This window comes from Nannospalax galili, unplaced genomic scaffold, assembly GCF_000622305.1.
Source record: "Nannospalax galili isolate Female #2095 unplaced genomic scaffold, S.galili_v1.0 scaffold591, whole genome shotgun sequence".
Taxonomy (NCBI): Eukaryota; Metazoa; Chordata; class Mammalia; order Rodentia; family Spalacidae; genus Nannospalax; species Nannospalax galili.
In genome coordinates, this window is record NW_008330926.1 from 4,753,075 (window position 1) to 4,774,441 (window position 21,367).

A 21,367-nucleotide genomic window follows, 5' to 3' on the forward strand; every position below is an offset into this window, starting at 1 on the left:
TTGGGTTTTTTTTCTTTTTTGAGATAAGGTCTCCCTGTAGCCCCAACTGTCCTGGAACTCACTATGTAGACCAGGCTGGTCTTGAACTTACAGAGATCCACCTGCCTCTGCCTCCCAAGTGCTGGGACTACAGGCGTGCACCACCATGCCCGGCATTGAGACATAGTCTTGTAAATAGCCCAGGTTGGCCTCGAACTCAGCTCTTCCTGCCTCAATGTCCCCCAGGCAGGTGCCATTACACTTGACTACTAAGTCTTTTTGGACATAGGTCTCATTCCCGTGCCCTGCTTGCCTCTGTATCCTGAGGTCTGGGATCATAGGCAGGCACCACCGAACCTTTTTTTTTTTAAATGGGTAACCTGGCTAGCCTCAAACTTGTAGCAATCTCCAGCCTCAGCCTCCCAAGTACTGAGTTATAGGTATGTGCCACCACACCTGGCTACTAACTTAAATGTAAATGTGGCTACAAGGGATAATATTGGTCTTGACAGTTCTCTAGGTTGTCTCAGGGATCTGAAAACTGCCAACGGGGGACTGTCTGCAAAGTCTGCTGAAAACACAGATTCTGAGAGGACACCCCAGAAACACCACCGGCAAAATGAACATTCTCTTACTTTTCATACCACAGCTTACACTAAGTGTCATTTGTATTCCATCTTGCTTATTCAACAATGCTTAGCATGGTGTGCAATGTGCAGGCATACACTAAACAAAGAAAACATCCAAAAAGACAAGGAGCATCTACTTAGCCACTACTCCATGAGTCAGTACTTAGTAGTGACAAATCTGCAGAAGATGCTACCCAGCTAGCACTACAACTACACTTTCTACTGCAAGAGATCAACTTACCCGGGATGTCATGAAGAGGAGCTTAGTTTCCATGTCTGGAGTTAGACGACACGCTAGAAATTTCCGGGACGTTCTTGACTGAAGTAGCTGTAGGATACCTGAACCAAGTGGAGGAGAAAAGCATGAGACCCAAAGGACCGTAAGGCAGGAGGGAAATGGCCAGGTGCCGATGGCCAGTGGTCTGTCACAGGGCAATCCCAAGACAAGACCTAGAGAATTCCAGCAAAGGTACACAGGGATTCCAACCAACATACACCAACTGTAACAATTCCCTTCTGTGGCCTTCCAGAGCCCTCTAGCAATATTTTTGCAGACTGAAAGAGATGGGAAAATTCTTGCCTGTCTTCCTGCTCCTGAGGACGGCACTATTAGATCCTAGGATTAATGTGATTTTGTGATACAACCACAAGCTTTGGAGTCAGAAAGACCTGGATCTAAATCCTGCCTCTGTCATTTACTAGTTATGTGGTCTTGAGCAGGTGACTCAAATCTTTTTGAATCTTACTTTCTGTGTAGAGAATAAAATACCCGTCTTAAGGGTTGTACTGGTGATTAGATGAGCCAATGCACACATCCTAACACAGAGGAGGTATCCAAAGCAACCCCGTACATGTTTAAAGTAACAGTACTCTATCATGTGGCACCAGAGCTCCTTTTTCCCTTGCTTCCTAGGTCCTAGATGACTGCTTTCAGCTTCTGTGTATGTGTGCACATGTTTATGTTGTGCAGAGATGTTGGAAGCGGGGTTGGGGGACAAGGCTACAGAGTAACTGTTTGGAACACAGCAGGGCCCTGGGAAAGGGAAAGAGACATGAAAAAGACCTCGTCAGGGGAAGCACAAAAAGATTCTCTCTCTCTCCTAAAGAGGATTTTGGCCACACTAGATCCTTGGAATTAGAGACAGGACTGTTCCTAGGAAGGACGGTTTCTTTTTCTTTTTCTTTCCCTCTATAATGCTGACAATCAAATATATGACCTTGCAGGTGTGTTGTTCACTGAGCTACATTCCACAGGGCCATCTCTCTCTCTTTTTTAAAAATATTTTATCTATTATTTTTATTTTATTTTATGTGTATGTGTGTATTGCTTCCATGAGGGTAAGTGCACCTGTGTTGTGCAATGCCCGAGGCAGACAGAAGAGGCTGTTGTTGGATCACCTGGAACTGGAGATACAGACAGTTGTTAGCTGCCATGTGGGTGCTGGGATTTGAACCCAGGTCTTCTGCAAGAACATCCAGTGTTCTTAACTGCTAAGCCATCTCTCCAGCCCCAGGGCCATCTCTTGTAAGACTAATCAAACCTCTGTGCTGATTTAGCCTCATGAGTGGACATCTGACTCTGTCAGACGCAGTGAAGCTGGAGACGGGTCATCACCTTACCTCCTGAACCAAGGGAGGGGAAGAGGATCACAGTTTTCTGTCTTACTTTCTCTTTTTAATTTATTACATTTTAATTTATTCATCTTACATGTGTATGTGTATGTATGTGGGCGTGTGTATACCATAGTGTGTATGGAGGCCAGAAGACAACTTTCAGGAGTTGGTTCTCTCCTTCTACCATGTGGGTCCCTGGGATTGAACTCAGGTCATCAGGCTTGGCAGCAAGTGCTTTACCCACTGAGCCATTTTGCTGACCCCTGTCCTGTTTTTTCTTAGGAGCAATGACAGCTGGAACCAGTCAAGTAGGGGCTAACTACATAAATTGTTCTGTGCTTTGCCATTCCCGTATACAGCCGTACCTGACAAAGCCTGTGCTATCTCAAGCTTTCTCTGACTACAAAAGCTCTCACCTCTACCAACCTTTCCCCTCTCAAATTCACTCAGGACATACACACTGAACTTCCACCTCTCAGACAGGACGCCCAGGTGCTTACCAGTGAACTGAGGACTCAAGGCCTGAGGGTTATGGATGATATCTTTCCAAAGCAGTTCAAATTCTGGTATCCTAGCAACATTCTGAAGTAGTCTTACAAGGTCCCGGCCAATCATCAAACATTCCATGAACTTGATCAGCGGGAGGATGAAGAAGGGGGAACATGAAAGATAATAAAAACATGGTTGTTTACCTTCTGGAGGGAGGACAAAGGAATAGCATGTTCTACAGAGGGAAGGAAAGAAGGTCAGAAGGGCTATACATAATTTCTTCTGGAGTCAAAGGATTGGCTACTCAGTGGTGCAGGGAGGAAAGCTGAGAGCTGGGGACTGATATAGCAAGGATAAAGTTTCTGGGACGTGCTGAAGCCCTGCCGACTTTTACATCCATTTAGTACCCTCTTCACTCAGAATGGTTTTGATTCAATTTGAGGGAAGCAGAGATTCCTGCAAGTATGGGACTGGGAAGTGGAGCCCCAGAGACCCTACCACAAAGTTCATTCTGTCCAAGAGAGAACAACTTGTGGTAATGGAAAGAATTTATACAGTCCAGACAATACTGGTAACAGTATGTGACTAATCCACTTGAACAAAGGAACCTAAAAGCTCTACTTCATACTTTTTTTTTAAAGATTCCTTTTATTTTTATTTATGCGTGTGTGTCGATGCAAATGTCCACATGTGTGTGCTAGTTCTACCATTTAAAAAAATATTTTATTTATTTAAGTATTTTATTTATTATTTTATATGTATGAGTGTATTGCCTCCATGTATGTGAGTGCACCCGTCATACAATCCCACAGAGCTCAGAAGAGGGCTTCAGATTCCTCTGGAACTGGAGTTAAGGATGGTTCATAACTGCCATGTGGGTGCTGGGAGTCAAACCCAGGTGCTCTGCAAGAGCAGTCAGTGCTCTTAACCGCTGAGCCATGTCTCCAGCCCCTATTACTTTTACTTTATGTGTATGAGTATATAGCTTGCATGAATGTAAGTATACCCATGTCTTGCAATGCCCACAGAGGTCAGAAGAGGGCACTGGATCCACTGGAACTGGAGTTATGGATGGTTGTTAGCTACCATGTGGGTGCTGGGAATCGAATCCTGGTCCTTTGCAAGACTAGCCAGTGCTCTTAACCGCCATCTCTTCAGCCCCCCAATACCACTTTTAACATATATTGTCATATGTGGTCAGTGCCTGCCATATTAGCAAAGATCAAGGGTATCTCTCTTGGGAGAAACGGCAGTAAACAGCTCATAATCCTATCCAACTGACCATGGCAATTACTTTAGGGGAAGTAGGATTGACGTAACATGGGCACACAAGGATAGTTTATATCTATTGTACAACGACACCCTTGAAATTGAAACTGACCAGAAAAATCCCTAGAATGCCAGGATAATGTGTGGTATTTCCAGGAACGAGGGGTATTCCACACTGACTCCCTGTCCTTTCTCTGCCCATCTGTCTAGGGACAGTGAAAACACCAATATTAACTACCTTTTTCTCTACAAGGTCTCCATGGCCCAGACACATGAAAGCTATAGGGATACCCCACCTGGGTATCATTTCCCCATGCTGATTCTGCCCTGCGCCCTCACCCGTTCCCGAAGCAGTGAGATGCAAAAATCAACTTCCTTCTGCCGAAGAGCCTGGAGCTGGGCGGTCCCATGGTGGTCCACGATGAGTCGGAGGTATGTGTAAACAGCCATGGCAATGAGGATGCTGCTCTTCAGTACCCACTCCCTGCAGGAAGGGAGGACACTGCACCTCTATCCTGTCTAGACTGATTAACCCTTCTAATTCACCTGCATGGACTTGGCCTACAGAGACTCAAAAATGTTTCATGATCAGACAATTACAGTAGGTTCTGTCTTTCAAGGTTTTGGGATTTTTGCTCAGGTGGCTATTATCTATCTTTATGAATTGGCTAAGGTAAAAACTATTTTTCTTTACTGGATGCCCAATAAAGACAGGGGCTGAATAAAATCGGTCTCTTATAATACTTTATAGTTGCCAATAAAATAAATTTGTTGACATGCTCATTCAAACACAGAGGCCCTTATTAATACATAGAACAGTGTGTGACACACTTGGGACAGAGATAAGTGACGTTTCTCCTGGTTCAGCTATGGGAAAATGTTTTCTGAATCAGCAGTTCTCTTAAGTGAGATGCAAGGAGCTCAGGGGATTTCTAGGACCCTTTCCTTTCAGAATCTGGAGTTCTTAGAACAAACACACTGTGCAAGTCCTCTATTGGCTTGTCATTATAGCCAACCATGCCACAAACCTTTCCCCATCTCAAGCCTCTAACCCCACCCTCAGAAAATGAGTCACCTGCCCTAAATTGGAATTGGGGGGGACTGGGGGGGGATGGACACCTGATTTTGGATGGTAAAGCCCATTTTCCCTAGAGTTTTAGAATTCCTCTGAGAAAAATAGAGTATGTTCCCTGTTGCTTTAAAAGGGAACAGGGAAAGACACAGTGGGGGGATTCTTAAAACTCCAATGCTGCCTCTAAGTTCCAGGTAGTTTCTAATGACTTTGGCACCCCTGCTGGAAGGCCAGGAACTGGAGGAAGAAGACAAGTTTAATTAATCTAACCAGGGAACATCCTGATTCAGGAAAAGTACTCAAGCCACTTAATTAAAAGACTCTGGCCTTTTCCTCTCTTTCTTCTGTGTGCCGTGTGTGTGTGTGTGTGTGTGTGTGTGTGTGTGTGTGTCTGTCTGTCTGTCTGTCTGTCTCTATGTGGTGTATTTTGTTTTATTGAGACAGGGTCTTGCTACATAGCCCAGGTTAGACTCCAACTCATAGCAATCCTGCTTCAGCCTCCCAAGTACTAGGATTACTGGCATGTACTACAATGCCTAATGTTGGCCTTTTTTTTTTTTTTTTTTTTGGGTCTTTTTGAGACAGGGTCTCCCTGTAGCCCCAGCTGTCCTGGAACTCACTATGTAGACCAGGCTGGCCTCGAACTCACAGAGATCCGCCTGCCTCTGCCTCCCGAGTGCTGGGATTAAAGGCGTGCACCACCACGCCCGGCTAGCCTTTTCTTTTTACAAAAATGGAAATTTTTACTTTTACTCTTACATCCCTATTCTTGGAAGGTATGGCTAGGAGACAGTTTAAAATTTCAAGGTGTTCCCTTTTACCAAAAATGTGAAGGGGCAGGACAGCTATCTGGCTGCTATTTGACAGTTGGATGAGAAATTCAGCTTTAGAGTTTGGAGATAGTAGATAATCTAGCACAAGGAACAGGATGAGAAAAAACACTTTTTTATGAAGATTGCTAGCAGAGAGCAAATCTGAACCCTGGGAATAATGGAGGAGAGGAAGTTGGAAAGGAATCAAGGACATCAGAGAAACGGGACTAAGAGAAGCAGAGGCCTAGTAAGAAACTGCGAAGCCAGCCCATGGCTGAGGTGATGGTTCCAGGCTCAGGGCAGCTGCACAAACGGGCCCAGGGCACTAGGTGGCACTGCACCTCAGGCTCGGGCAGAGAACACCTGTGATTGGTGAGAAGAGGTCTGTTCTTTCAACCCAAAGATGATACAGACACTATCAGAGCTTTCAGTCATTTGGTTACTTGATGTTCTTACTCAGAAAGAGACTCTAAAGTTAAGTAATGCAAAGACAGGGAACCACAGCATCAAGGGGAAGGCCTCGGCCCTAAACAAATTTACATAATGGAACAGTTCTCACATCATTTCTGGTCCTTTACTTTGATGAGGAAGGGAAGGAAGCCAGAAAGTCAAATAAGCCCCAGTATGCACTTCTACCACTGGAACCTCCAAGCGCTATATGCAGACTCTAGCACGACTCTGTTCACAGCCACTTCTTCTCTCACTGCTCCTGTGCCACTCCAAAAAGAACATGCACTGACTGTGTGGCTTAAAAGGGAGAGGAGGTACCTGCCAGGCCCGGGTGGTTGGCTGACTCCACTGTTGAGCTCATTCTCCCCTCACTTCCCCCCAAAGTTAAACATTCCAAGGAGGTCTGGGTCAAAAATAAACCCTTATCAGATGAAACCAGCTTTTCCTGGGCTCTGAGATATTTTAGCAAGGTCCTTCTTTCCCACTCCTTCATCCCTTGGGACATACGATGGCATTAATTCTTTCATCTACCACCAATAGGCTTGTCATATCTTCCCCTTGCCTCACCTAAGGAGCTCTTAGTCATACCCTTTCTACCCCATTTTCCATACTCACACCCCTCATGGCGTATCTGGCTCTTGCCCCACCCTTCATAGGAGACTCTACCTCTGCTCCGTCAGGATATCCAGAACACTTTCTGCCAACCAGATATTTTTGGCTGTAACATCTCCACCTAATTTCAAGGGGGTGGGAGGGGGAAGAATCAGAATACAGTAGCTCTATTAGCAATCCAGCTAATCCAGTAGTCTCTTTGCTCATTCTGCTGGTCCACCCAGCTATCCCACCACTACTGCCCTGAATACTAGGAAAAACTGCTGCCTCTTCTTCCAGGCTTTAAAGTTTTCCCCTTTGCCTTGAGAAAGATAGGAAGAGAATGTTCCAGATTTTTCCAGAGCTGCTACTTTTCCATACAGTGGGAATTGGAATGGGAATACTTTGGCCTTGAAAAGGAAATGTCTGAGACAAACAGAACTGAGAAGCCCACAGCTGAAAAGCAAAGATGTACTTTGAATAGGGCACTGGCTACAGCCCAGTATCTGGATGTCCCAAGTGCTGTATTCAGGATCATGACGGGCTAAGGGTGACTTTTTTTTTTTTAATTTCTAGACACCAGTCTTTGGTTCTTGATACTGAATTTGCTGGGGACAGAATTAACATGCAGTGTCACCAGACCAAAGTACTGGGATGAGAAGTGGGGCTGGGAGTGCCAAACAGAGAAGAAAGTGCCAAGAAAGAGGGTAAAAATATCCAGCACAACAATGCTATGCATTGCCCCAGGTCTCAATTAAAAATCCAATGTTCACATAGTCACATATCACAAAGATTAGGGGTCATATACATCAAGCAGGGACATCAGTGTCACAGAAAATGCTAAAGAAAAGGCGAAACACAGCCAGAAGTGTTGGTGCATACCTGTACCACCGGCACTGGCGAAACTGAGGCAGGAGGATTAAGGAGGATTGTGAATTTGAGGCCAACCTGGGCTACATAGCAAGACTTTTTCTCAATTAAAAAAAAAAAAAAAGGAAGGCGGGGCTGGGCATGATACAGTCCAGTGGTAGGAGAGCTGGCCCAGCATGTGTGAGGGCCTAGGTTCAATTCCCAGCACCATAAAAAGGAAAAAAAAAAAAAAAAAAAGAAGGGGGGGTGGGGGATGAAAAAGGCGCGGGGAGGAGGGCCGGGCCCTGTCGGGTTGGGGGGCAGTGTTTCAATCCCAACCCCTAAAAAAGGAAAAAAAAAAAAAAAAAAAAAAAAGTACCAATGAGCATTGGTGAGAGAGCAGCATTTTATTTATTATTATTATTAATAATAATACTTTGTTTTGTTGTTTTTAATCAGGAAAAGAAAACACATTCAATCTTGAAAGCAGGAGGAGCCTGGGTAGACCTCTTCAACATTCAATAGCTCAGATAGATGTCACAGATGCCAAAATTAAAATAACACCAAAAACCCCTAAATGTCAGGGTCTGTTCTAAGACACTGTTTGTCCCTCAGACTGGCCCCAATCAGATGTCAGAGTTATTCAGGAGCAAATGTCTGGAAGACAGGGTGGAGCCAGGGAGATCTCTCATTTCTGAAAGTGCAATGACCTGGGACATTTCCCCCACCTTCTCATCTGGCATGCCACTAAACCCCAATGTGACAACTGGCTAAAATAGGCCAAACGTTCTGTCGAGTCTTCTAAAAGCAGGAAAGAAATCAAGGCAAGACGTATTGACTCAAAAGCCCCCTGTGATTTTTCAGTCAATTTCTTCCTGCAACACATGTGACCAGAAGCTATCTGCATCAGCAAGGAAGAGTCTGAGCAACCCAGAAACCAAGTTCACTGGGTACGTATGCTTTCCACCGCCTACACCTCCTCGGGGCTCCTTCCTTTCTTCTCTGTGCGCCTGCCATCAAGCTTACCTGCAATCTGCTTCATAAATGTCATGCAAACACCATCAGCTCCCAGAACACCACTTTTCACTAGTTCCCGTACCAACCACACCAACTAAAGAGAGAGGAAAAGACATGAAGAGCAAGCATGTGAGTTTCAGAAAGGAGCTAATTCAGTCATGTTACAATTTAGGTGCACAGTAATATAGCTGCACCCCCACATCCCCCCTCCCTTTCCCTTTAAGAGAATCCATCCTCAGTGCTATACCATTAAGCTGGATGTTCTCTCTTTTGGGCGGCTGAAGATTGAATCCAGGCCTTGTACATGCTAAGCACATGCTCTAACACTGAGTTACACTCCAGCCCCTGGACCCTCTCTTTTCTTTCTGGCCTTACCTGAGTACGGCAGGTATCCTGCAACTTCAAGTACTTCTCCATAAGTAGCTGATTGATTTTATTCAGGACAATGTTCATGCCGTCACGACTCACCAGAGCCAAGTCCCGGTAACACTGTGAGAAGTAAGGTTTGTGGGCAGTCAGTGAGCTGAGATAAGGCTTTGTCCCCACAGCCTGCCCTCTATCCACCTATGCTCTTAAATAATATGAGTGGGACACTGAGTGGCAATGAAACACTTTCCATCCTGGATACTTTTTTCCACAGGGCTCCCTCTATCCCAAACCTTCCCTCTGAAGGGATAAAGTATTCTCTAATAAGGCAAGAAAGCCTGCTGGGCAAAGCTCCTAGTTCTGTCCCTGTCCCCCTTCCCCCTTCTCAGGAAGTGTCCTACTGTTTGATGCCACAAGCTGAGCAAAACCAGGTGGAGGCCATCTGCTTTTCATCTGCCAGTAAAAGGTCACTGCAAAATGGGTTTGGCTGAACAAGTCAAAAAGGAGCCCAAAGGTTTTTAGATTTGCTCAAAGGGATTATTAGAGGATCCGGGTCAGCAAGAAAGGACAGAAAACTGCACTTTCTTAGTTGGATATAATGGCACATGCCTATAGGCATGGCATTTGGGAGGTTGAGGCAGGTAAATCAAGGCCAGCCTGGACTATAAAGTGAGACCTTTGCTCAGAAACAAATTCTGTTTTCTTTGCTTTTTTGAGACAGAGCCTCAATCTGTATGTAGTCCAAGCTGTCCTGGAGCTTAGTATGTAGCCCAGATGGCCTTTTATGGCACACCTCCTGTCTCAGCTCTTGAGTGCTGAAATTACTACCACACCCACTCAAAGCCTGAACTTTTTTTCAATGTGTATGTTTGTGTGTGCCACAGTACTTGTGCGGAAGTCAGAGGACAACATTGTGGAGTTCTACCTTTACTGACTTCTAGAGATCAAATTTAGGTTGTCCAGTTTCTGTGGCAAGTGCTTTTACCTACTAGCCATTTTGCTGGCCCACAAACATAAACTTTATTAACTAAATATCCTTTTTTTTCCTCTGGGATGACCTTTGCTTTGCCAAGTATTAAAGGGTGGGGGGTCCCTTAGCATCCTCACCCCTGGGGGAGACAAGGCAGAGCAGGACTGTTTTCTTCTGAGTCACTGCTTCCCTTTTCCTCAGAGCTTGTCTTACACTGTCTCTTCAGTGAGGTCAGACTCCTGGAGGAATCCCTGAGGGAACCTCATTAGCAGCTCCTGAGTCTGCTGAGTTCTATCCTGTCAAGGTCTCATCAGAAAGGGTAAAAATTAAGTAGGTGGCCTCCTAGATAGAAACCTCTGAAGGTCACTGCAAAGATAATATCAAGAATAATAATAATAATGGGGCTAGAGAGATGGCTCTTGCAGAGAACCCTGGTTCAGTTCCCAGCACCCACATGGCAGCTAACAACTATAACCCTAGTTCCAGGGGATCTGACGCCCTCTTCTGACCTCCACAAGAACTGCAAATATTGCATTATATACTGTTGCATTTGCTATACCTAACAACCCTTGAAAACAGGCACTAATTAATATCTATTTTTACCAATGTAGAAATACGCACAGTGAAGGGGGTGGGTCTAAAGAAGCCTGTTCCAAGGCCGGGCATGGTGCCACATGCCTTTAATCCCAGCACTCTGGAGGCAGAGGCAGGTGGATCTCTGTGAGTTCAATGCCAGCCTGGTCTACACAGTGAGTTCCAGGACAGCTGGGGCTACAGGGAGACCCTGTCTCAAAAAGATCAAAAAAAAAAAAAAAGAAGCCTGTCCCAGATCACATAAGAGATTACAAAAAAACAAAAAAACAAAAAAAAAAACAAAAAAAACAGACTTTTTTTTTTTTTCGGTCTTTTTAAGACAGGGTTTCCCTGTAGCCCGAGCTGTCCTGGAACTCACAGAGATCTGCCTGCCTCTGCCTTGGGAGTGCTGGGACTAAAGGGGTGCGCCACCATACCCAACATTATTTTTCTTCCTTGTAGATGAGTGTTTTGCCTGCAATACAATGGGATCAGTCCTTATGGCTGGGCATGGTGGCACAAAGCATGGAGGCAGAGGCAGGCAGATCTCTGTAAGTTTGAGGTCAGCTTGGTCTACATAGAGAGTTCAAGGTCAGCCAGAGATACATAATGAAACCCTGTTTCAAAAAAATGTCCTTGTCAGTAATTCTCACACAAAACTTCCACAGGACAGAATTATTTCATATGACAATCACTCCTACTAGAGAGATGAACCAAACCATTGGGGAACTATGTCACTAATTCTTCCACCACACTCTGACCCAGCTCAAGGTCTCCAAATGAGTTACTACCTGATAGCTCCTCTCTCATCTAAAACTGTGCTCCTCCTAATTCTAACATTATTTGCCTGGAGTAGCCTGACCCAGGAACACACAGGTAGAGGATTTAGCATAGGAACATGAACTCTGGTGTAGTTTTCAATCAGTTATGAGACCCGAAGTGAGATGCTTCACCTCTCTAGGGAGCATGTGCCTGCCACAATACAAAAACAAACCAACAAACCTGTTCAAAGGTCAAGACTAATTTGCAGAGATCACTAAATAAGATTTTATTGTTTTTGAGATAGGATCTGGCTTTGTAATGCAGGCTGGCCTGGTACTTTTTAAAAAGACCTATTTATTACTTTTTCATGTATACGTGTTGTGCCTGCATGAGTTTATGTACACCATGTGCATGCAGGAACCTTCATAGGGCAGAAGAGGGCATTGGATCCCCTGGAACTAGAGGTAGAATTCTGTTGTGAGCTGCCATGTGGGCGCTGGAAACCAAACCCAGGTCCTCTGCAAGAGCAGTAAGTACTCTTAATTGCTGAGCCATCTCTCTAGGGACCCCTCCCCTTTTAAAAGATTTATTTTATTTACTGGCCTGATATTTGATATGTAGCTCAGACTGGCCTTGAACTCAAGGCAAATCTCCTGACTTAAATTCCTAATCACTGGGCTTACAGGTATGTAGCATGCCCATTGTTGTTTGTTTTTTTGTTTTGTTTTTAGTGTGCATGTGTGTAACTAGGAATCAAACCCAGGGCCTCAAACATGCTACAGAAGCACTCTAACACTAAGCTACATACTCAACCCTTAAGCCAGATTTTTTTGTCTTTGTTTCTTTTGGAGCTGAGGACAGAACCCGGGGTCTTGTGCTTGCTAGGCAAGCGCTCTACCACTGAGCTAAATCCCCAACCCCTTAAGTCAGATTTTTTACAATTTAATTTTACTATTTATGTGTGTATGAATGCAGGTACCTGACCTAGGAACACATAGGTAGAGGATTTAGCATAGGAACATGAACCCTGGTGCAATTGTCAGTTATGAAAGCCAAAGTGAGATGGCACTTATGCCATCCATGGCACACATGTAGAAGGCAAAGGACAGGTAGGTGGAGCTCTGTGAGATCAATGCCAGTCTGGTCTACATAGTGAGTTCCAGGTCAGATGTAGCTAAAGAGATGCTGTCTCAATGGGGCTGGAGAGATGGCATAGCAGTTAAGAACACTGAATGTTCTTGCAGAAGACCCAGGTTTGAATCCCAGCACCCACATGGCTGCTAACAACTGTCCATAACTCCAGTTCCAGGGAATCTGACAGCCTCTTCTGTCCTTCGTGAGCACTGCACAACATGTGTACACTTACCTACATGCAGGTAATACATGCATCACATTAAAAAAACAAATAAGCCAGGCGTGGTGGCGCACGCCTGTAGTCCCAGCACTCAGGAGGCAGAGGCAGGCGGATCTCTGTGAGTTCAAGGCCAGCCTCGTCTACATAGAGAGTTCCAGGACAGCTGGGGCTAAAGGGAGACCCTGCTTCAAAAGAAAGACCAAAATAAATAAACAAAGAAATATTTTTAAAAAGAGATGCTGTTTCAAAAAGTCCAAAAATAAATAAATAAAAAGTATTCATATTATTGCTTAAATGAAGACATTCATTTATTTCTAAATATTTTGATGACAAATTCTGTGTGAAAATAAAATCCCAGCAATTGGGAGGCTGAGGCAGGAAGAACAAAAGAACAAGAGTTCTAGGTCACTCTGGGCTACATGTCAAGATTCTATGAAAAAAAAGAAGGGAGGGAGGGAGGGACGGAGGGAGGACAGCAATTTGTCTTAAGGTTCAAGCCCAAAGTGACTGGGTTGTCTCCTGAGAAACCAAAGATTTGTGAAGACTTGTTGTCCTACCACTCACCTTTACCCCAGACCCTATGCAAGCATCGGGACAGTACAAACACACCGGGTTCCCATACCCACCAACACTTCCTCTGAGGTTAACTTTTTAAAAAAAATATTTTATTATTTTTATTTTATGTGTAGGAGTGCATTGCCTGCATGTATGTGAGTGCACCCGTGTTGTGCAATGCCAGGGAGGTCAGAAGAGAGCTTCGGATTCCCCTGGAACTAGAGTTAAGGACAGTTCATAGCCGCCATGTGGGTGCTGGGAATCGAACCCGGGTCCTCTGCAAGAGCAGTCAGTGCTCTTAACTGCTGAGTCCTCTATCCCCCAGCCTCTGAGGTTAACTTAAACATCTATGTCAGGGAGACCAAGAGCATCCTGTCTTTATCCTTGAGAATGAGTTCCCTTTGGTTATCCCTGAACAAATGGTAACATATCTAGGTTCCTAGGTACTTTATAGATGTAGGGGATAAAATAACCAAAGTCATGTGGGTTTTGGGGGATTTTTTTTTTTTTTTTTGGTCTTTTTGAGACAGGGTCTCCCTGGATTCACTATGGAGACCAGGCTGGCCTCAAACTTTCAGAGATCCACCTGCCTCTGCCTCCCAAAAGCTGGGATCAAAGGCATGTGCCACAACGCCCAGCTCTAAAGTCATGTGGTTTTTCTTTTAGAAGCATCAAATGAGATCTTCTATACTACACCCCAACACTGGACCAAAAGCATATTTGTTCTCTTCCATACCGCTTTTGTTCAGGGAAGAGCCATGAAGAATTCTGAGTTCCCAGCTCTTCTCTTTCCTGTCATATAGTTCAAGTCTGATTCCAGATATACTTTAACTCATCATGCCAAGACTTAAAAGGCACAGAATTGATAGAAAGGGGACATCTGAAGAGGCAGAAGACCTAATTTTTCTACTTTCTTATAAAGAGCAGAATCCAGGCTGGATGTGGTGGCACACTCCTTTAATCCCAGCACATGGGAGGCAGAGGCAGGCGGATCTCTGTGAATCTGGTCTACATAGTGAGTTCCAGGCCAGTTGGGGCTACAGGGAGACCCTGTCTCAAAAAAAGACCAGAAAAAAAGCACAATCTGAAGAAATCACCCACCTAGTCCTCAACCTGCTTACACCGTCTTGCAAAACAGAGCCTCATCTGTTTATGAAAAGGTGCAGACTAGGTTTCCTGTAATGCTAATTAGGAAGTCAGCCTCTCTCCAATGTTTTCTTAATCATTATATTAAGCTATGTAATCTAAACGTTACTTGCTACAGTTTTAGGCCTGCCGGTTTTCTGTTCCTCTGGCCCATGCAGAACCTACAGATTATAGGTCCTGTTCTGACTACAGGGAGGACAACACTCATGGGCTTGGTCATACTTGAGCTCTTCTAGTCCCCACATAAATGCCAATCTTTTCAGCTTTGCCCCATAAACCTGATAACCCTTGTGTGTTTTCTCCCTCTCACAAGGTCTTTTCTTGCCTTTCAGCTCAGAATCTGGGGATAGAAAGGACTGATCAATTCACTGGAAATAAGAAAGGACTTGAAAATTACATTTGGAGAACAAGGGGATTCAGCTCTGACACAGCTCCAGCTGAGTGGTAAAATTTCCTGATTCTCATGTTTCCTGAGAAGAGCCTGGGCATCCAGGGCAGTAGATACCGTACCTTTTGGGCCTGGGCAGGTTCAGTGAGGACAAGAGTAAACAAGCCTAGGCAGATTTCCTCATGTTGGGGAGGTCCTTTGCATACCTAGGAGGTGAGAAAGGGAAAAAAATAAGTTGTCATTCCCATGTAGACAGTCCAAGCACAATTTTTCCCAGAATAGTTGGGACTCTTAGGTAACATGTAATAGGGAAAGATCATTTTTTTTTTTGGTCTTTTGGAGACCAGGCTGGCCTTGAACTCACATCGGCCTGCCTCTGCCTCCTGAGTGCTGGGACTAAAAGTGTGTGCCCACCACACCCAGTGGAAAGATCAAATTTTAAATGATTTCCTTCTCTTAACAGGGATGAGACACCTATTTTAGAAGAGGGGTGAGGGAAAAGAAAAGCCTTATTGCTTTCTCTAACCACCTGAAGCAAGTGGCAGAAAATAAGAAGTGCCTAAGATGGGCAAAGCAAATAAATCGTCTACAGCACCTTTGACAGATGCAACAGCCTTCAAAAGGGAGCTGTGAATGGAGGACCAGAACACCTATACCAAGCACAACCCCAGGCAAATGATGCAACCCCTGAAACTTCAGTGATGACATAGTAAGAATATCTGAAGGCCGGGCACGGTGGTGCTGGCCTTCAATCCCAGCACTTGGGAGGAGGTAGTGGCAGTAGGATCTCTAAGAGTTCCAGGACAGACAGGGCATTCTAGCCAGAGCCTGCCTCAAAAACAAAAAGGACAGCCAGGCGTGGTGGCGCATGCCTTTAATCCCCGCACTTGGGAGGCAGAGACAGGTGGATCTCTGAGTTCGAGGCTAGCCTGGTCTACATAGTGAGATCCAGGACAGCTGGGGCTACAAGGGAGACCCTGTCTCAAAAAGACCAAAACAAAACAAAACCAAAACCAAAAAGGACTTATCTTGTGTGTGATATTGTTTATTTGTGTGTGTGTGTGTGTGTGTGTGTGTGTGTGTGTGGTACTACATGTGTTTGAGGCCCAGGGTCAATGTTTGGTGTCTTCCTCCCTTGCTCTCCACCTTTAGTTTTTTAAATAGGTTTTCCAAATAAACCTGAAGCTCATAGATTTAGCTAGGCTGGCTGACCAAGGGGCTTCATGGATTCACCTGTGTCCACTGCACCCCACACCCAATTCAGGGTTTACAGGTATGTGCTACCATTCTTTAGCTTTTTATGTGGGTACCTGGGACCCAAACTCAGATCCTTATGTTTGCACAGCAGGCACTTTACTACTGACTGAGCCACCTCTCCAGCTCTATTAACTCAATTTTTCTTTTTTTTTTTTTTGGTCTTTTTGAGACAGGGTTTCCTTGTAGCTCCAGCTGTCCTGGAACTCACTATGTAGACCAGGCTGGCCTTGAACTTACAGAGATCCGCCTGCCTCTGCCTTCTGAGTGCTGGGATTAAAGGCATGCGCCACCACACCTGGCAACTCAATTCTTTTTTAAAAATTTTTATTTTATAAGTGTTTTGCCTGTATGCATGTCAGTGGAGTCCAGAAGAGGGTGTTGGATCCCCTGGAACTGGAGTTATGGATAGGTTGTTAGCCACCATGTGGGTGCTGGGAACTGAATCCAGGTTCTCTTACAAGAGCAGCCAGTGCTCTTAACCACTGAGCCATCTCTCTAGGCCTAGTTTTGATTTTATTATTTTACATGTATGAGTGTATTGCATGCATGTATGTGAGTACACCCGTGTCGTGCAATGCCAGGGAGGACAGAAGAGGGCTTCAGATTCCCCTGGGACTGGAGTTAAGGACGGTTCATAGCCGCCATATGGGTGCTGGGAATTGAACCCGGGTCCTCTGCAAGAGCAGTCAGTGCTCTTAACCGCTGAGCCATCTCGCCAGCTCCCTTGATTTTTACTTTTTCTCTATGAATTCAATTTTTTTTGAGACCAGGTTTTCCTGTAGCCCAGCTGGCTGGGATTAAAGGTGTGCATCACCACGCCTGGCTTTTAAGTCAATTCTTTTGTTTCTTTTTTTTTTAATTTTTATTTTATGTGTATAAGTCTGCATATATGTAAGTGCAACTGTATCATGCAATGCCAGCTGAGGTCAGAAGAGGGCATTCGATTCTCTGAAACTGGAGTTAGAACCATTGTTAGGACACCATGTGGGTGCCAGGATTTGAACCCAGGCTCTCTGCAAGAACAGTCAGTGTTCTTAACCACTAGGCCAGCTCTACAGCCTCTTAACTCAATTCTTTAAAAAATTTTTTTTTAAATTACATTTGGGGTGTGTGTGTGTATGTATACATCACAGCATTCCTATGGAAGTCAGGTCAACTAGCACGGTCCTCTCCTTACACCATGTAGGCCTCAGGAAGGTTGTTAAGGTTGGCAGCAGGCATCCTTATCTACCAAGCCATCTAAATTTAAAAAAATTTATTGTGTGCTAGGCATGATGGTGTATGCCTTTAATGCCAGCACTGAGGAGGCAGTGGATCTCTGTGAATTCAAGGCTAGCCTGGTCTATACAGCAAGCTTCAGATCAGCCAGAACTACATAGTGAAATCTTGTTTCAAAAAACAAAATACAGGGGGCTGGAGAGATGGCTCAGCGATTAAGAACACTGGTTGTTCTTGCAGAAGACCCGGGTTCGAATCCCAGCACCCACATGGCAGCTAACAACTGTCCAGAACTCCAGTCCCAGGGGATCCGATAGCCTCTTCTGACCTCTGCAGGCACTGCATGACATGGGTGCACTTACCTACATGCAGGCAATACACGTATACACATGAAGAAAAAAAAAATTACAAGCTGGCCATGGGGGAGGGGGGTGGCACGCAGTTTCAGGCTAGCTGTGGCTACATGGAGACCTTGTCTCAAAAAAAAAAAAAAAAAAGCAAACAAAAATCTTGTTTTGCTTCCCTTTTGTTTTGTTTCAATCCCTTGGGTGATCCAGGGATGGGAATTCAGGTTGTTAGTTCTGCACACGAGCACCTCTACCTGCTGAGTCACCTCACTGGCTCAGAACTAAGCTTTTTAAAAAGTTATTTAGGCTGGGCATGGTGGCACACGCCTTTAGTCCCAGCACTCCGAGGCAGAGGCAGGTGGATCTCGGTGAGTTCAAGGCATCTTCTCTGGTGGTTCCCTGGGGCAGTACATGGGGAACTTGCTAAACCACACCAACTTCCTGTAGTTGCCTCAGGGTTAACACAGGTGACTTTAGAATTTCTAAACTGTCATAAACCACAGGAGATCAGGAAGACATGTCTTGTTTCTTCCGAGTACACCAGCAGTATGACACGTGTGCACAGGGCAGGAGACAACTTGTAGGAGTTGGTTCTCTCCTTCCACCATGTGGAGCCCAGGGACAGAATTCAGGTAGTCAGACGTGGCAGCAGGTGCCTTTACCCACGGAGCCACACTGCCAGCCCAATCCACTGTATTTTTAAACACAGTTTCTCAGAATCTGGAGCTCAGCAATTAGGCTTACCACAAGCCCAGGGGATCCGCCTGCCTCCGCCTCACCAGTGCTGGGATTACAGAACAGCACCACTGTACCTGGTTCTTATGGGAGTACTAGTTATCCATACCAAGTCCTCCTGCTTTACCAACAGACCACCATTCCCCCCTAGACCCACAGGAAAAATGGTTTGCTTCCAAAATAAATTTTTTAAATGACAGCTTGCATACTGGTTTGAGTTCCTCACGGTCCAGTTTGCGCCGGTACATCAGGAAGGCGTGGATGGTGTTACCGGCTCTTGCCGCCTGAATGTGTGTTGGGTTGATGTACAGCATCTCCTAGGAGGGACAGAACAGCAGAGGGTGTTCATGGGAAAGGCACACGGATATACACACATGGAAGAGGGCCTCCAAGCTGACGAAGTGCACCTACAGATAAGTTCAATTACAAACATTTGTTTCTGTTTTAGTTTTTTTTAAAAAACAAAAAAACAAAAAAAAACAAAATAGCGTCATACTATGTAGCTCTGGCTGCCCTTGAACTCTAGGCAACCCTCCTGCCTCAGGGTCTTGAGTACTAGGGTTAAAGGCATATGCTACTGTGCCTGGCTTTAAAACTTAACAAATTGTAAGGCGGGGCATGGTGGTTCACGCCTTTAGTCCCAGCACTCGGGAGGCAGAGGCAGGTGGATCTCTGTGAGCTCAAGGCCAGCCTGGTCTACAAAGCAAGTTCCAGGCCAGCTGGGGCTACAGAGAGACCCTGTCTCAAAAGAGACCAAAAAAAAAAAGGGGCTGGAGAGATGGCTTAGAGGCTAAGAACACTGGTTGTTCTTGCAGAAGACCCGGGTTCAAATCCCAGCACCCACATGGCAGCTAACAACTGTCTGTAACTCTAGTTCCAGGGGATCTGACAGCCTCTTCTGGCCTCCATGGGCACTTCATGACACAGGTACACTTACCTACATGCAGGAAATACACACATACACATAAAATAAAAAATAATAATAAAGAAAATATTAAAACAAAACAAAACAAAGACCAAAAAATAAACAAACTCTTAACGAGCAAATACTGTAGATCTTGTTTTGATCACTGATGATTAAGAACAAACCAACTATGAAAAGAATTTAAAATATAATAAAAAGCAATTTGAATACTAAATAATGATTATATCAAGGAATCGTTTTATTTTGGGCTTGTTAACATTTAGAAGTAAAAACAGGCTGAGTATGGTGGTGCACGCCTGTAATCCCAGCACTTGGGAGGTGGAGGCAGAGGATCAGGAATTCAAGAATTTAAAATATAATAAAAAGCAATTTGAATACTAAATAACGATTATATCAAGGAATCGTTTTATTTTGGGCTTGTTAACATTTAGAAGTAAAAACAGGCTGAGTATGGTGGTGCACGCCTGTAATCCCAGCACTTGGGAGGTGGAGGCAGAGGATCAGGAATTCAAGGCCAGCCTTACTCAGCCCAAGCTAAGTGAGATTGCCTCAAAAAACAACTTGAGAGAAACAGAGAAAATGGAAGTAGCCATGAAAGAAAAGGGGCTAGAGCAATGATGTCTCAGTGGCTGAGAACACTGATCGCTCCTACAGAAGACCTGGGTTCCATTCCCAGCACCCACATGGCAGCTACGAACCATCCTTAACTCCAGTTCCAGGGGAATCTGAAGCCCTCTTCTGACCTCCCTGGCATTGCACAACATGGGTGCACGCACATAATGCAGGCAATACACTCATACACATAAAATAAAAATAATAAATAAAAAAATTACAATTTTCATCATTAGCTTAAGTATATGATTTTTTTCTTTCTGTTAATTTTTCATTTTTTAAAGAAATGTTTCTTTTTATTTCAAAACAACCTATAGAGCCTTATCTAGATAAAGGTTCTATGAGCTCACGAGTTATTGCTGGGTTTTGTTTCTAGGGAATCAGTCAAATCAGTTATGCTATGGAGATAACTGGTCTCTTAGTGAGTTCCAGGACAGCTGGGGCTACAAGGAGACCCTGTCTCAAAAAGGCCAAAAAAAAAAAATTTAAAGGGCAGGCAAGATGGCTCAGTAGGTAAAGGTGCCTACTGTCAAGCCTGCCGACCTGAGTTTGATCCCTGAGATCCACATGGTGGAAGGAAACTTACTTGCAAGTTGTCCTCTGACTTCTACCATGTGGACCACAGAATGCCCTCCTCCCTCACACATATAAAAAAAGTAAGTCAGGCATGATGGTACAAGCTTGTTATCATAGCACTCAGGAAGCTGAGGCAGGATTCTGAGTATGATGGATTACATAGAGTTTGAGGTTCAGTCTACACCAAGACGTGGCCTCAGAAAAACAAAACTTAAATTATTTAAGTATGCACAAGGTTTCAAGAGATGGACTCCCACTATGAGAGAGGAAGTGGACAACCTGGATTATGGTACCAAGATGTGAACCTCAGTCCCCTAAATCCCAGTCACCATCTTTCCATTTTTCTGTCCGCACATCAGAGCTTTCTCAGCAGAAACAGATGGAAGGAGAGCATGATACTTACGTAGGCATTAAGGGCATCGTTGGCCTCTCTCTCAGAAACACCAGTTGTCATTGATGTCACAATGCTCATACACCTTTCCAACCTCTGGGGAGGGTGAGAACAAATTAAGAGTGTGTCATAACACCACCCATGAAGTACTTCTGGGTTTAAAACACCTGCAATCCTGACACCCAAGAAGCTGAGGCAAGAGACTCTCAAGTTCAAGGCCAGCCTGGGCTACGTAGCAAGTTCCAGGACAGCTGGGGCTACAGGGAGACCCTGTCCCAAAAAGACCAAAAAAAAAAAAATAATAATAATAATAATAATAATTAAGAATAATAATAAGCTGGGCGTGGTGGCACATGCCTTTAGTCCCAGCACTTGGGAGGCAGAGGCAGGTGAATCTCTGTGAGTTCAAGGCCAGCCTGGG

General features: G+C 44.7%; 1 protein-coding gene across 3 annotated transcripts in view; it reads right to left on the reverse strand.

The window, feature by feature from the left end:
* The window catches only part of Ints3 (integrator complex subunit 3), a 48,056-nt gene that overhangs the window by 17,634 nt on the left and 9,055 nt on the right, over nt 1-21,367 (reverse strand). For 2 of the 3 annotated variants that reach the window (XM_008855299.3, XM_029557511.1), the window contains exons 2-9: nt 20,959-21,042; nt 15,008-15,091; nt 9,147-9,260; nt 8,781-8,865; nt 6,981-7,047; nt 4,320-4,464; nt 2,723-2,852; nt 850-947 (exon numbers count right to left, since the gene is read on the reverse strand). In XM_008855299.3, coding sequence (XP_008853521.1) covers nt 850-947; nt 2,723-2,852; nt 4,320-4,464; nt 6,981-7,047; nt 8,781-8,865; nt 9,147-9,260; nt 15,008-15,091; nt 20,959-21,042 — 807 coding nt within the window. Of the gene's footprint in view, nt 1-849; nt 948-2,722; nt 2,853-4,319; nt 4,465-6,980; nt 7,048-8,780; nt 8,868-9,146; nt 9,261-15,007; nt 15,092-20,958; nt 21,043-21,367 lie in introns of those variants that run through there. The other variant, XM_029557516.1, reaches the window with a different exon arrangement.